The 15,019-nt window shown below is 50.1% G+C and overlaps 1 protein-coding gene across 1 annotated transcript; it reads right to left on the minus strand.

The window, feature by feature from the left end:
- Nucleotides 1–6,567: 6,567 nt before the first annotated feature.
- LOC125549278 (probable inactive purple acid phosphatase 16) lies at nt 6,568–8,359 on the minus strand. The gene is made up of 5 exons (XM_048712725.1): nt 8,057–8,359; nt 7,752–7,967; nt 7,395–7,671; nt 7,112–7,286; nt 6,568–7,020 (listed from the first exon to the last, which is right to left on the minus strand). Exons 1-5 carry the CDS (start codon nt 8,292–8,294, stop codon nt 6,811–6,813), a joined length of 1,116 nt encoding a protein of 371 aa, XP_048568682.1. The 5' UTR covers nt 8,295–8,359; the 3' UTR covers nt 6,568–6,810.
- Between the last annotated feature and the right edge of the window lie 6,660 nt (nt 8,360–15,019).

Raw genomic sequence — 15,019 nt, forward strand, 5'->3', positions numbered from 1 at the left:
CTTTGCGATGTTCTCCTCCGTGACAGAGGAGACCATCCACTTGCCTCTCTCTCCGGACATGCTTGGAGTGGTTTGAGGAGAAAGACGCGAACTTGGGCGCTGGAGCTCGAGTGCGCGAGAATGTATAAGCAAGGAGGAAAAAGGCGTGGGTAAAAAGGGTGAATCTTTGTCCCTTTATAAGGGCGGAAGAGGCGATGCGCCTCCCCACTTACCTGGTAAAATCGCTTATGCCCTGAGCGCCGTAATTGATGGCGCGGTTGGGTTACCCACGTCCGTATTGATAAGAATCCCGTGATAAGGGGACATGGTCTCTGCTTCAACAAGACGTGTCAAGAAAACCGCCTCGCGATATGTGCAGTGTTGGTTGAGAAAAACGGTTCGAATAATGACCGAGCCATGGTATGATGTCGTGCCGTCGAACGTGTCAGCAGATTAGATTTGTGAAAATATTATTCTCTCTACGGGGGTATGTGGAACTTATTTTGCAGAGTCGGACACTATACTTGTGTTCAAAATCTTCTATGGAGTATTCGAAGGAGGAACCCGTCTTGCAATGCCGAAGACAAATCTGCGCGCCGGACTCATCATCATTGAATTCTGGTTCAGGGGCTACTGAGGGAATCCTGGATTAGGGGGTCTTCGGACAGCCGGACTATATCCATTGGCCGGACTGTTGGACTATGAAGATACAAGATTGAAGACTTCGTCCCATGTCCGGATGGGACTCTCCTTAGCGTGGAAGGCAAGCTTGGCAATACGGATATGTAGATCTCCTCCCTTGTAACCGACTCTGTGTAATCCTAGCCCCCTCCAGTGTCTATATAAACCGGAGGGTTTAGTCCGTAGGATAACAACAATCATACTATAGGCTAACTTCTAGGGTTTAGCCTCTATGATCGCGTGGTAGATCAACTCTTGTAATACTTATATCATCAAGATCAATCAAGCAGGACGTAGGGTATTACCTCCATCAAGAGGGTCCGAACCTGGGTAAACATCATGTCCCCTGCCTCCTGTTACCATCCGCCTTAGAAGCACAGTTTGGGACCCCCTACCCGAGATCTGCCAGTTTTGACACCGACAGTCGGCATCACTGGAACGAGAAAGAGGTCGGGCTAGCACAAGGATGACAGATTCACCTTGAGCCCGACAACAAATATCGTGTGGCAGAAGGAATGGAAATATGATGTACAGGTTCGCCTAACCAGCTTCATAGTCTGCTTGGTGTTCGGCAAGCCTTGCTAGGGGCCGCTACCAACCATGCAGTTCGGAGGTAATCCGGACTGCGACCAAGCCGGCACCTAAGGGGTCGCGCGCTTAAGGGAAGGAACCTATGAGGTCGGATCCGGAGACACTGGTTGGATGTGATCCGAGCCGTATTCGGATTGTGGCCGAGTAGACTTATGTGCTTTAGGGTCCGTGCGAGGCCCAAGTGTTGAGTCCGTGGCGGACGCCCATATAAAGTGGGGGTGCGGCACACTCATGTGGTTGATTGCTTCTGTGTTGTCACTAGGGTTTGCATGTGTTGCGAATAGACACCTCCACTCACCGTCGGTTGTGTGATCGAATCTAGCAGTCTGTCGCACAACGTTCCTCCTACACGCGTGGATACCGTTAGAGGCGGTGCACTTGCGCCGCTCCGGCGAACCTATACGAGGGAACCGACGACCACCTGTTCGAGGGAGACCGGACAAGGAGGAGACACGCTGCCCCAACTCTTTTTTCGTTGCACGGCACTGTGCGTCTAGTGATAACGATCTGTAATCCATTTCCCGTAGCATGTTCCTGTTGTTCTGCGCGTAGAAAAATTTCAATTTGCAGTCGACGCACTCTACTGTAGAATCCAACAAGTGGGGACCGTTGGCCGCGGCGCTACAGCCCGAAAGGGCGGCGCATTGACGGAGCGCGGGTCGGTGTAACCGTGGGATGGCCTCAGGGCGGAGGCGGGGACCATGTATCACGGCACTAAGTCCCGAAGAAACGACGCGGCGATGACGCATGAGTCGATGCAGCCGCGAGGAAAACCACTGAACAGCGACGCTGCGGCCCAACGGAACGACGCAAGAGCAGCCCGATACTCGATTGGTGTAGACGTGCGTTGTACTTTAAACGATTGTCACAAGTTCTGTGGAGACGTGGGCAAGCAACTGGCCATGTTGATCGCGCGGTATAGATGAAGTGAATCGCAGGCGGTCAGATGATCAATCCAATAGCTCGTGAGATCAAAGATGCGCAAACGACAGCATATGGCCGTATCCCAAAGCAGCACGAGCAGCCCATCGTCCACGCGCGGGAACACGTGGGCGACGCTGCGCTGGTGGACGAGCCTTCGGGCTGAGCTGCAGTAAAACGCACAGAGCCACCGGAGCCGATTTCACCGCAATGCATGCGCCTGTGAGGCTGTGACGTGCCGTCATACAGGAAGCTGGAAGTCTTCGGTGTGGATGTGCGCGGCTGACGCGTAGCTTGTTGTGTGCGCACACGAAGTTCAAACAAATCTGCATGGCGTAGTCTCGTATATGGATGACTGGGTTTGATCTGCACCGTGAGAGTAACTCCAACGGGCCGATCCAAACGGACGGCGATTTCGTCCGCTTTTTGTTTGTTTAGGTCGGCCATCATCCGACGTCCATCCTATTTTTCATATGAGTCGGCAGCGCGTTCAATGCGCCGACTCATACTTGCAGACGTGGCCGGCTGGCTGCCTAATTTTGCATTGCATTCAAAAAATTATGAAATGAAAATTTAACAAACAAAATAGTCCGCCTAAATAAATAGTATAGTTTTACAGACCAAATAAAAATAAAAATGTTTCACATAGTTTTACGAACGAATAAAAGAAGATACATCTATTGGTTGCCAACATGAGTCCACATATACTCAACCAAATCATTTTGCAGTTGCATGTGTGTTTTCCAATCACGCATGTCTTCATGAAACTGAGTGAACTGCTCAAATGTTGCCGCTACTCCATGCTCAGGCACAACATTCTCACTCTGATACTGAAAGCCTTGATCGTACAGACGTTCCGGACGCTCGTCTTCTACGATCATATTGTGCATGATCACACAAGCAGTCATCACCTCCCATAGTTTCTGCGTACTCCAAGTATTAGCAGGATACTGAACGATGCCCCATCGAGATTGCAGAACACCAAAGGCACGCTCGACATTCTTTCTAGCACTCTCTTACTCTTGGGCAAATCTTTTCCTTTTCTCTCCAACAGGATTGGGTATTGTCTTTACAATAGTGGTCCACTGAGGATAGATACCGTCACCCAAATAGTACCATTTGTCGTAGTTGTGGCCGTTGACAGTAAAGTTCACCGGTGGGCTGTTGCCTTCGGCAAGCCTAGCAAACACCGGCGAGCGCTGAAGCACGTTGATATCATTGTGTGATCCATCCATGCCAAAGAAAGAGTGCCAGATCCACAGATCTTGAGGCGCCACTACCTCTAGTATGAAACTGCAAGCCCTGACATGTCCCTTATACTGCCCTTGCCAAGCAGAAGGGCAGTTCTTCCACTCCCAGTGCATGCAGTCTATGGTGCCAAGCATCCCCGGAAAGCCCCTGCTAGCATTCATCGCCAGCAAACGGGCTGTATCTGCAGCTGTCTCTCAAGTACTCAGGGCCAAACACAGCAATCACAGCCTTGCAGAACTTATACAGGGACTCTAGGCATGTAGACTCGCTCATACGGACGTACTCGTCAATGAGATCACCGGGCAGTCCTTATGCAAGCATTCGGATGGCGGCAGTGCATTTCTGATAAGAGGAGAAACCAATCTTGCCGACGGCATCCTCTTTGCACTCGAAGTAGTCATCATAGCCGACCACTCCCTCCCTAATACGGTTGAAAACATGCCTACTCATACGAAACCGGCAGCGGAATTTATGATGTTTGAACAACGGGTTTGTTGTATCAAAATAGTCCTTCCAGAGAAGGAAATGCCCGCTCTCTCGGTTATGATTCAACGCCGGAAGGTGGCCCGGAATGGAGCCACGGAACAACGGTCGCTGATTGTTGAGGTGGTGATGAACCAACACGGCAGCCAATATCTCCTCCTCGTCGTCGGACGACGAATCGTCGGAATCGCAAAAGAAATTGTGGAAAAAGAACTCGTCGGCGGAGTCCATTTTCGTACCTTGGCAAACTGTCGAACAACTTCTGGGCGTCGAAGAAGGAGACGGCTGGCGAGGGGAGACGCGGCGCCCACAGACCAGCTAGTTGCCCGGCCGGTGTTGAAGTTGCTCTGAGGACTTGTGGCAAGGTAGCTTGGCTCGGTGATGATGAAGTCTGCATGTAGGGTTGGAATTCGAGCCAAGTCGAGCCAGCTCGGCTCGACTCACTAGAGCTCATTTCGTTAACGGGCTCGCTTGATTCGACTTGTTATTATAACAAGCTCAAATTCAAGATTAGCTTGACTTGTATAACTCGCAAGCTAATTCCTTTAGCTTGTTAAGCTCGTTAAAGATATGAACATAAAACGCTCAAATATTATAAAAATGATAATGTATGTATTAAACATATATATCACTAAACAATAGTAATTTCCTTATAACACATGAGTCTCTTGGGTGGCTGGGCCTTCAAAGGCTAGGCCTTATGTTGTGCGCCTAGAACATAAGGTGCTGAGTGGCTAATCTTTTTTTGTATTGGGAGTAGCTGATCTTATATACCGAGCTTAGTGAGTTATACGAGTACTCATGAAATTGGTTCCTTTAACTTGATTTATAAACGATTTTAAACTAAAGTTCAGTTCGACTCGTTATTCTTCGAGTTTAAGTCGATTCGAGCCAAGTCACGAGCTACTCGTTTAGCTCGTGAGCTTCAAGCTTTTTTTCCAGCCTTATCTACATGAAGCAGATGCAACACATCCGGATGAAGGTGGCTTGGTGTAGGATCCCGATCGGTTGAAGACCAAGACGAGAGGCGTAGAACGACGGGCAAATGGATATCTGGATGACGGCCGTCAGACGGCCGTGGCTAGTCGGTGAAGAGGCCGGTGCGCCACCTCGCCAGCGACAGGACCCACGGCCGGCGTGGTGCTGCTCTCCCAAATCCCAAGGTACTAATTGCTTTATCTTTTTTTATTGAAGGGTGTCCCTATAAAATAACAGAGACTGTTTTATAAATATGGAAAATCCCTCATCTAATGACGTCTAGTGTGAACTGTTACGCTACATCACCAATTGCAGGACCCATTTGTCATAATCATCATCAAATGGCCCAAAGTCATTAACTAGTGGTTATTGCGAAAAAAATAGCCTCAGAATTAATGATTTTTGGCCTAAAACTGTAAAAGCGTGGTTTTTGCAACCCTAGCCTTTAATGTCGATGATTTCTGTAACTCACTCCAATTGCTCTTTCGCACCGCCAACACCTCTCTAATAAAAGAAAAGACCAGAAATTAGAAAGGCTCTTTTAAACAAGACATTCTAAACTTGGGTAATTATGACGACTACTTCTAGTATACTAATTATATTGTTTTTTTTTGCATGGTAATACATGTCTCATTTATATCATAAAGATTAAAGTACAAGTCACGTAAGGACCGACATAACAAAACCGAAAAGATAACAGAACATCTCAAAGCTTGACACCAACACCCATCACCTACTTCCGGCACCACAACAGCAGCCATCGAAGAAAAGAATGACGAATCACCTCTTCACCCGAGTTCAGCGCGGCTCCATCGCTGATATGCAGCTTTGCGGACCTCCAAGATGGATTACCCAAAATGAAGGCAAATACACTATACCATAGGCCATGGACTCACGTCTATGGTCAAAGCAGTTTCTCGTATCGAGGCAAAAAAAAAAGCAGTTTCTTGTACAGTTATATTGTCAAGAATCGAAATTATACAGTCTATACACTAACCATATGTTTGGCATCTTCTAAGCAGATGCAGACGAGTCTGAATCTTACATATAGCAAGACCCGGTCAGCGTTGATACGATGTGTGCTGTCATTGTGGATGTTGGTCTGGCTCTATGTGTCTGAAGACGTGTCGGCGCTGATCGATGTGCGCCGTGCTGATATGATGGTGTGTGTGTCTAGCTCTATGCGGGGACAGTTTGAGGTGGAACCAAGGTTCAGGTGATACCGTGATATAGACTTCTGGACCATTGGATCTCAGATTTAACGCATCTAAGAGGCCAGTGTACCAGCACACAATTCCCGAACCTCTAAATAGTTTCTTTGCAAAATGTTCAGAGCATTAACACCGAGATCCAATGGCTCCCAATAGCTCGTAGCATGGTAGCATGTCAGGCCCGGGAGCACCTGATATTCTCCCGTGTGGTCGAAGCATGTGCGAAAGGGAGCGGCGCTCGCCTCTGTCAATTTTCGCTTTCGCTATGTATATATAGGAGGGTTGCCCTGGTCCGTTTTCCCGCCGTTTTTCTGCTCTTTAACAACGTCTAAGACCTCTAAAAAAAGCACAAACACCAATGGAAATTAAACATGTGAAAAGAGGAGAAGGACCATGCTAAAACTGCTCAAATTCAAAACAAAACAAAATTCATACGAAGAATGGCACGGCAAAGCGCCCAACGACTTCTATCTGGTACAGTAACCAAATTAGCAAAAATACTATTCCGTGCGATATACAATAAGTGTCGTAATTTTAGTTCATACTGTGATATAACGACACTAACATGAGCCAAACTCAAGATTATTCGTTGGAGCCACCTGCACCAAAGCCTAACTGAATCGAATACAAAGTTGCAAACTGTTTGCATATTGGTGGACTTTCCGAACTCAACAAATCATGGTGCAGACGATTCTGAATCCTATCCGAATCAAACTCAAGACAATGTAATATGGCTGTGCGTGTTCCCGTTCTCCATCCGTATCCAGGAGTGGACAGAGAACGGCTTCTCGGCTATCTCAACGATCCTTGCCCCTCTTGGCCAGTCACCATATCCGCCGTGACCCGTGTGCCGCGCGAAACACAGCCACAGTTTCTCGTACGGGCAGCACCAGTCGAGCCCGTGGTTGTGCCCCACGAAGATCGCCTACGTACACATCAAAAGGTAACCACATTACACAACTTGAGAGATGATCCGGCTGTAGTTCATCAGAGTTTCAGACAAAGTAGTAGTCTACCTTAACTGAAGACCTCTTGGCAAGAGCGTCCATCATGCCCCATTCGGCTTCTTGTGGCGCCACATCCTCCTCGTTGAGGGAACCAACGCAGGGCTTGCAGATCTCAGTCTTGGACTTTGGAGCCACCTTGACGTATGATGTGCTTGGTATGTGCCAGAAGATGATCTCAGGAATCCTGCAGATGATTGCAAAAGATTATACAAATTGCAACATCAACATGCCAATGTCACTTGAGTAGTTGTTGAGTAGGGCTTGATCTCAATTGCTGCAAGTTTCTTCTGACCTGCCATCTGAATTGAGGAAGTGAGACTGGCTGTGGAACCACCGGACCTGTGCAGAGGATATGACTTCCGGGTAGGATCCACCGCCTGAGTCGAGGAAGTACATGAGCAGAGCAGGGTCTTGTCGTTCCTCGTGCGAGAGCACCTGTAGCACGTAGTTGGAGATGCCAGGCCAGAGCTCCTGGGGGCCGACCATCGAGCGCGATAACCCGTCGGCACCGTCGCGGTTGAGCTCGGCCGTCATCAACTCGATGCGCGGCGTTCCTCTGAAGCTGCACCCTGAACCATTCACGGCACACACGCACTACTTACGGACTGGTTGAGTACATAATTCAGAGCGATTTGGAATGTTCGGTTACCTGACGCGGCAGGTGGGCAGTGCACGGGCGGGATGCCGGCGGGGGAGAACCACTCCGGCGGCCACTCGAAGGGCATGTCGTCGTGGTTGCCGAACACGGTGGACCACGGGAGGCCCCTGCGTCGGGAAGCAGAAATTGCCCTGTCCCAGTACAGGGTCGCGTTGGGGATCGGCACGTTGTTGGCTGTCACGAGGTCGCCGAGGTACACCACGAAGTCTGCCAATAATACAGCACAAGAGTAATTTGGAAGGTAAAAATTCAGAGGAAAGCTGGAATTCAGTGAAAGATTCAGGGCAACTGATTACCAGGCTTCTCGGCGTCGAGCACGGTGGCCATGACGCGGTCGGAGGCGGCGTCCTGCGCGGGGCCCCAGTCCGTCCAGGCGTTCTCGCCGTAATGCAGGTCCGCGAACAGCGCCACCTTGAACCGGCCGCCCGGCCCGAACCGCAGCGGCGCCGGTGGCCGCAGCACCGCGGCGCCGGTGGCCAGGGCGGCGGCGACGAAGGCCACTGCAGCCACGAGGCGGTACTGCCACCACCGCATCTGGTGTGATGCGTTCTCGGTGGTGGTTGAGCTTTAAACGAGGCCGTAGCAGTAGCAGAAGACCACGATCCAGTGTCTGGAAAAAGCTTCAAGATTATTGGCGTGCCATCACTGCTGCCTGTGCCGCCGCTCCTCGACGGGTCACGGTCACAGTGGCAGAGACGCACGGACGTGGCACCTGGCACGTCGTCCCATCTTGTGAAGTTCGTACGTTAGATTATCCAAAGGAATTCACAAAATTATGCAGAAAGCCAACCAAGAATATGCGTTCCTTAGGCCAACTGATGATGGCGATGTTCAGGTTGGTTTATCAGAAGAAAGGCAGAGGCGTCAAGGATATCCTTTAGGCACCAAGAATATGCGGCTGGTGGCGATTCGATCGAGCGAGATAAAATCCCTGCCACCTATGTTTTTTCAAATGAGCTCGGTGAAGAGTAAAATCAAAAAAAAATCAACAAATTTGAAAATTTCTGAATTTGTTTTGTGAGAAACAATGATAAAAGTTTCAAATGCTTGCAAAAATTTGTCATGGAATCACATTCCTGTAAGGCATAGTATAAAACAAAAACACTGTTCCAAAATAAAAAATCAACAAAATTTAATAAATTTCTGATTTTTTTTTATGAGAAACATTGACAAATGTTTCAAGTGCTTATAAAATTTCGTCATGGAATCACATTCATGTAAGGCTTAGTAAAAAAACAAAACCAGTGTTCCAAAATGCTTTTAAATGTAGCGATTTTAATTTTTTGACCACGCCTTCTTGGAATGTGATTCCATGACAAGTTTTTGTAAGGGCAGTGCTGGGCGCCGGCGCGCCGGCCCAAATATGGGCCGGTCGGCCCCCAGCCGCCTGATACAGTTACAGGAGACCGTCACATCTGCTCCTAGTCGCCTTGTTCCTCCCTTCTCAATCTCTTCGTTCATTTCCCACCGGCCGACGCAGCAGAGCTGGACGAACAACACGCGTGAGAGAACCCCCCACACCCCGCCCTCCCGACCACCACCAATACCGATGACGTTGTCGGCTCGCGGCCGCTCGCCATCCTCCCTCCCCGAAAACCGCAGTTCCAGGAGCCCACCCATGGTCGCAGCAAAAATCCCACGCCGCTCTAAGCTTCCATGGTTGCCTGGCGCAGCAGAAAAAAAGTGCGCCGTCGTCGCCCGTGGCCCTTGTCGTCGTCTGGTTGCGGCAAAAATCCCACGCCGCTCTAAGCTTCCATGGTTGCATGGCGCAGCAGAAGAAAAGTGCGTCGTCGTCGCCCGTGGCCCTCGTCGTCGTCTGGTTGCAGCAAAAACAAAACGTGTGTCATCCCTGCTGGCCACAATTCATTGTCGTGGTTGTAGCAAATTTGACTGCCGGTTGTAGCTTTTCTGCTGCCGGTTGAAGCAAAAAATGCATCTCCACCGGACCACCGTTGCAGCTCCGCTGGACTGCGGTTCCAGCTCTTGTGGCCACGATTACAGCTCCCCTTGCCTGGTTATAGTACGCCATGCCGGTGGTCGTGTCATTCACGGTCACCGACGCAACAAAAATGGTCGTCGGTAGTAGCAAAACTAACAACGGTTGTAGCAAAAATCGGCGTCGGTCGTCTTGCCGTGACTGTTTGTAGCAAAAAGAGATGCATGTTGTACCACCGAGGCTCGTCGGTTTTAGCAAAAAATCACCATGGTTGTAACCTCTGGTTCCAGCAAATTTGCACCGAGAGGTGTAATCCCATCATGGCCGCTTGCAGCTCCGGCGTGGCCGGGTCCGATGAGGCATGCAGAGCTCCGGTGGCATGAGTCCAAAGCGGATCTGGCCGAGGGGGGCGGATCGGTTGATTCCCATGGTGACGGCGCTCTGGGAGGCCTCCGGGCGGCGACGGTTGACCATGGCAGTGGGGTCTGAGAAGGAGACAAAGAAAGAAGAGGCAGAGACGAGCGACGAGAGAAGAGAAAAGGGAGGGAGAAGATGCATGTGGGCGGGCCTCCCATCCTACGTGCCGCTAGCCAAATCGCTTGTCAATATTTCTCACAAGATTTTTTTTGAAATTATTTTTATTTTGCTGTCACCCAAGCTCATTTGAGCTTGGCCTGAGAAACTCTGCGTGCGAGAAGACCACACTACAATGCGTGGAAAATACTTTGTCGGTGCCACGATGACGTGCCGTCGCTGCTCTGTGGCTACTCCTCGATCGGTCACTGTCACAGTCGACATCAGAGTTGGTACGTGGCAGCTCATCTCGTGAGCTTGGTGTGCTGGATTAAGGAAAATGGAATGAAAAGCCAAATGACAGCGATATGTTCTCAGGTTAGTTTATCAGAAGGCGTAGGTTGGCAGTAAAAAGCTCTGAGTGGAGGAGATGAAATTCGTGCCGGACACGGCCACGACCAGCCTTTAGGATCGATCCTTCTAGCACCTTCGCCCCAAAGTGGTGTGTACAACTGTACATACGCGCACCAGGAGAATTGGCACGTGCACGCAGAATAGTCGTGCCCGTTGCACGCACCTGGCTTTCACCTTCACCCTCGTCATCACCTACATCAAGACCAGACCACAGTGACCGACCAAGTGGGTGTCACGTTCGACGTCATCGCGTCGGATCCCGTACGTGCCTGCCTGCGCTCGTTGCAGAGACACTATCACTCACTTGCTGACTTGTGCGTCCAGCAAAGGATGGTGGTTTCCATTCTTTGGTCCGTACAGGGGCCAGTATTGTTTACATGTATATTTCTCCAAAACACGTATCCTCTTGTGTATATGTAATTATGTATGCATTCATGCATAAATCGGACTTTAAAAATTCTGTTTCCTTGGGATGGACATGGACGTATACAAACTAGTTTAGTCTAGTGATGCCGTAGCACCGGCGCTAGCAGTAGCAGCATTACCATTTGGTTTCGGCTTCCTTCGTTCAACTTTGACTACCGTTGACTCACTCCCTGCGCGGCGGCTATAGATGTGGCATGCACAACCACCGCTCGATCCCATTCGTCCATCCACAGCTAGACCACCTGACAGGTGGACGCAGGGGCAGGGGCAGGCGCAATGAGCAGCAGCAACAACGGCGGCAACAATGGCACCGCCGGCCGCGGCTCGACCACGACACCGCCGAGGCCGCACTGGAGGAGAAGGGACCCTACGGCCACCGTCGTCTACGTCGTGCCACCTTCCCAGTTCCGCAGCGTCGTGAAGCAACTCACCGGCGCCGCGTCGTCCAACACGGCATCATCCGACGCTCAACGTTACATTGTTGCGCCCTGCGTCGTCCACGCCAGCGCGGGCCATGCGGCGGCGGGGCGTCGTGCTGAAGTTGGTACTGGCAGTAACACCACGACTACAACGACGATGAGGCAGATGTTGGAGGAGTGCATGGCCTGGGCTTCCGACGACCATGACGAGAACTAGCTTCATAGCATAAATCGGCGGCACGAGTTACACATAAATTTTCTGTTTCCAAACAGACGGTTTTTTTTTCGGTTAAAAACAGACGGTTAACTAGAGTGTGCAATTGTTGTTTCCGGCCTCAATCGTCACCAATGTTAAACATGATGGACATGCATACACCCTTATGCGATGGAGAAAAACGAAAGAAGTAGATATTGGAGAAATTTTTCCTTGTGTCAGATCGGACAAGCCTGGCATGGTACGGTGAAGAGTTAATATTGGAGCATCTCTCCACAGTTGCTTGTACTACATTCATCAGTTTAATAATGTGAACATATTTCTTCATGCAAAGCTCCTACAGTTAAACATTGAATTATTACTCCATCTAATCCAAATTAATTGTCCTTGTTCTATTCTAAAGTTGTACTACTAAAACAGCGACAAATAATTTGGATCCGAGGAAGTACTACTTTCAAATAAGAATAAAATTAGTCAAGGGCTTATTCCTCTGAGCCCCCGATGTTAGGGTTTCAGGAGTCTGGCGACTATGGGCCCCCGCCCTCGCCGCCACTGCTGCCGCCGCCGCGGGGCTTTGGCCTGCCGGTGGTCGGCACCGCTGCCTCATGTGCGCCTCCGCTCCACGATGGCCCTGTTGCGGCTGCGTCCGCTCCCCGATCGCTTGGTCCTCAGGGTGGAAGCGATCCCGCTGTCTATCGCCATGGGAAGCCGCAGGCTAGGTTTCCACCTGGTTCACGCCATGAGTCTGGGATGAATTCGGCCTACAACTACTACTTCATGCATCTGCTCGTGGATGGATATACATCTAATCCTAGGGGCAGTCCAGAGAGGCACCAGAAACCCGGTGATCCGCCTGATCAACTCCTACTGCAGGTGCTGCCGAAGCCGCTGCATTCCACCGCACAGCCTTTGTCGCCGTCGTCGCGAACCTTAGGTATGCTCCTGGTGAGTGCTGACGTGAACTTGAAGGGCGGTGGGGGCGATCACGGGGCTCCCTTAGTGGATGCTGCCCGCCCGAAGCCGTCCGGCGAGGGAACTGAAGCACTGCTGGTGGCAAACCTAGATGCGCGGGTGCTCGTCATTGCGGACAGGAGGACGCCGTCAGTTTGTTCTATGGCACAGGAAGATGACTGCAATATGGATAGGCTAGGCGCAGCAGGCTCGGAGAACGTCTTGGAAGGAGAGGATGCTGTGGGAGAGGATGTGCTTGCAGAACTGGAAGAGGAAGGAGTAGTACTCCAAGTACAGTTAAAAGAGAAGAAAACCAGACTAGAACACAAGTTTCTAATGGAGGAGGTAAACAGTAGGGAGCGCTCAGTGGACTTGGAGGCAACCGGCCATGGGGCCGCCAGTAAACTGACGGGGCCAAGTGTGGAGCCCCGTCAGGAGCAATGAATTGCTTAAGTTGGAACTGTCGAGGGGCGGGGAACCTTCGCACAGTTCATGATTTGGTAGCACTTGTGGGTGCTCATTCCCCGAAATTTGTTTTCTTGTGTGAAACTAGGCAACCAAAAGAAAAGATGTATCGTCTTCGTTCTCGGTTAGGTTTACAGGGTTTTGAAGGAGTTAGTAGTGAGGGTCGCAGTGGAGGTCTTGCATTATTCTGGCATGAATCTTTAATAGTGGAGATCAAGGATGCTAATAAAAGATGGATTGATGCGCATGTCCGTGTTTCAGTCAGAGAGCCGCCATGGCGTATAACCTTTGTTTATGGCGAACCTCGCGTGGAAAATAGACATGAAGTGTGGGATGCAATACGTCGCTTGCACAGCCAGAGTGCCTTGCCTTGGATGCTTGTTGGAGATTTTAATGAAACCATGTGGGACTATGAGCATATGTCAGAAACTCCATGAGCGCCGGGGCAAATGCTTATTTTCAGAGATGCTTTAGAAACTTGTGGACTAATTGACTTGGGGTTTGCAGGCTACCCATTCACTTATGATAATCGACGAGGCGGCAGGGCGAATGTCCAAGTGCGGCTAGACCGAGCAGTGGCCACGAACTCCTGGCGTGATATCTTTGCAGAAGCGGCGGTGGTGCACCTTGTCTCCCCCTGCTCTGACCATTGCCCGGTCCTGGTGAGGTGTGTACCGGACACGGAACCACGGCCAAGCCGCTGCCGCCGGTACGAACTTATGTGGGAACGGGATCCAGCTTTGGAGGAGGTTGTGTTACAGGCGTGGAAGGAAGCAGGAGGCAAAAACAATCTGCGGGATGTACATCTTGCACTAGGGAAGGTAATGGGCAAACTTCATGCATGGAGTAATAGGAAATTTGGGAACGTAACAAGAGAACTAGAAAAGTCCCGTTCGCGGTTAGAAGAGCTCATGCACATGAATGCTGACCGCGCAGAATTGCGGAAAGAGATGGACGCAATGAATGAACTTCTCTACAAGGAGGAAATGTTGTGGCTCCAACGATCTCGCATTGACTGGTTAAAGGAGGGGGACCGGAACACAAATTTTTTCCATCGTAAGGCTGTTTGGCGTGCTAGGAAAAATAGAATCAAGGGCCTAATAGATAGCAATGGGACATGGCAGCAAGACCAGAATGTTATGATGAACATGGCAAAAGAGTACTTTGAGGACTTGTTCACGGCTGACCCAAATATCCATCCAGAGGAGATCTTGCACTTGTTCCAAGCAAAAATAAGTCCAGATATGAATGATAAATTATGTGCCCCTTTCAGTGAAAAGGAGATTAGCGATGCCCTGTTTCAGATTGGGCCCTTAAAGGCACCAGGACCGGATGGTTTCCTGCGAGGTTTTTTCAGCGGTATTGGGGCATACTGAAGGAGGAGGTTATTATGGCTGTCAGGCTATTTTTTGAGTCAGGTATTATGCCCGAGGGAATTAATTCAACATCCATTGTGCTTATTCCAAAAGTGGCGAACCCCACTACACTCACCGAGTTCCGGTCAATCAGCTTATGTAATGTGGTCTACAAGGTAATCTCAAAATGCCTAGTAAACCGACTAAGGCCCTTACTGGATGACATCGTTGCACCGGAGCAAAGTGCATTTGTACCTGGAAGGTTAATTACTGATAATGCTTACATTGCCTTTGAGTGTATCCACGCCATTAAGCAGGAGAAGGACCCTGATAGTAGTTTTTGTGCATACAAGTTAGACCTATCAAAAGCATATGATAGGGTGGACTGAGAATTCCTGAAGCGGATGATGCAACAGTTGGGCTTTGATCGCCGGTGGGTGCACTGGATCATGACGTGCATGACCTCGGTGACATATAAGGTTAAACTCAATGGAGCCCTCTCAGATTCGTTCGCACCGTCCCGTGGGTTACGGCAGGGAGACCCGCTCTCACCATTCTTATTCTTG

This window comes from Triticum urartu, chromosome 3 (assembly GCF_003073215.2).
Source record: "Triticum urartu cultivar G1812 chromosome 3, Tu2.1, whole genome shotgun sequence".
NCBI classification, from domain to species: Eukaryota; Viridiplantae; Streptophyta; class Magnoliopsida; order Poales; family Poaceae; genus Triticum; species Triticum urartu.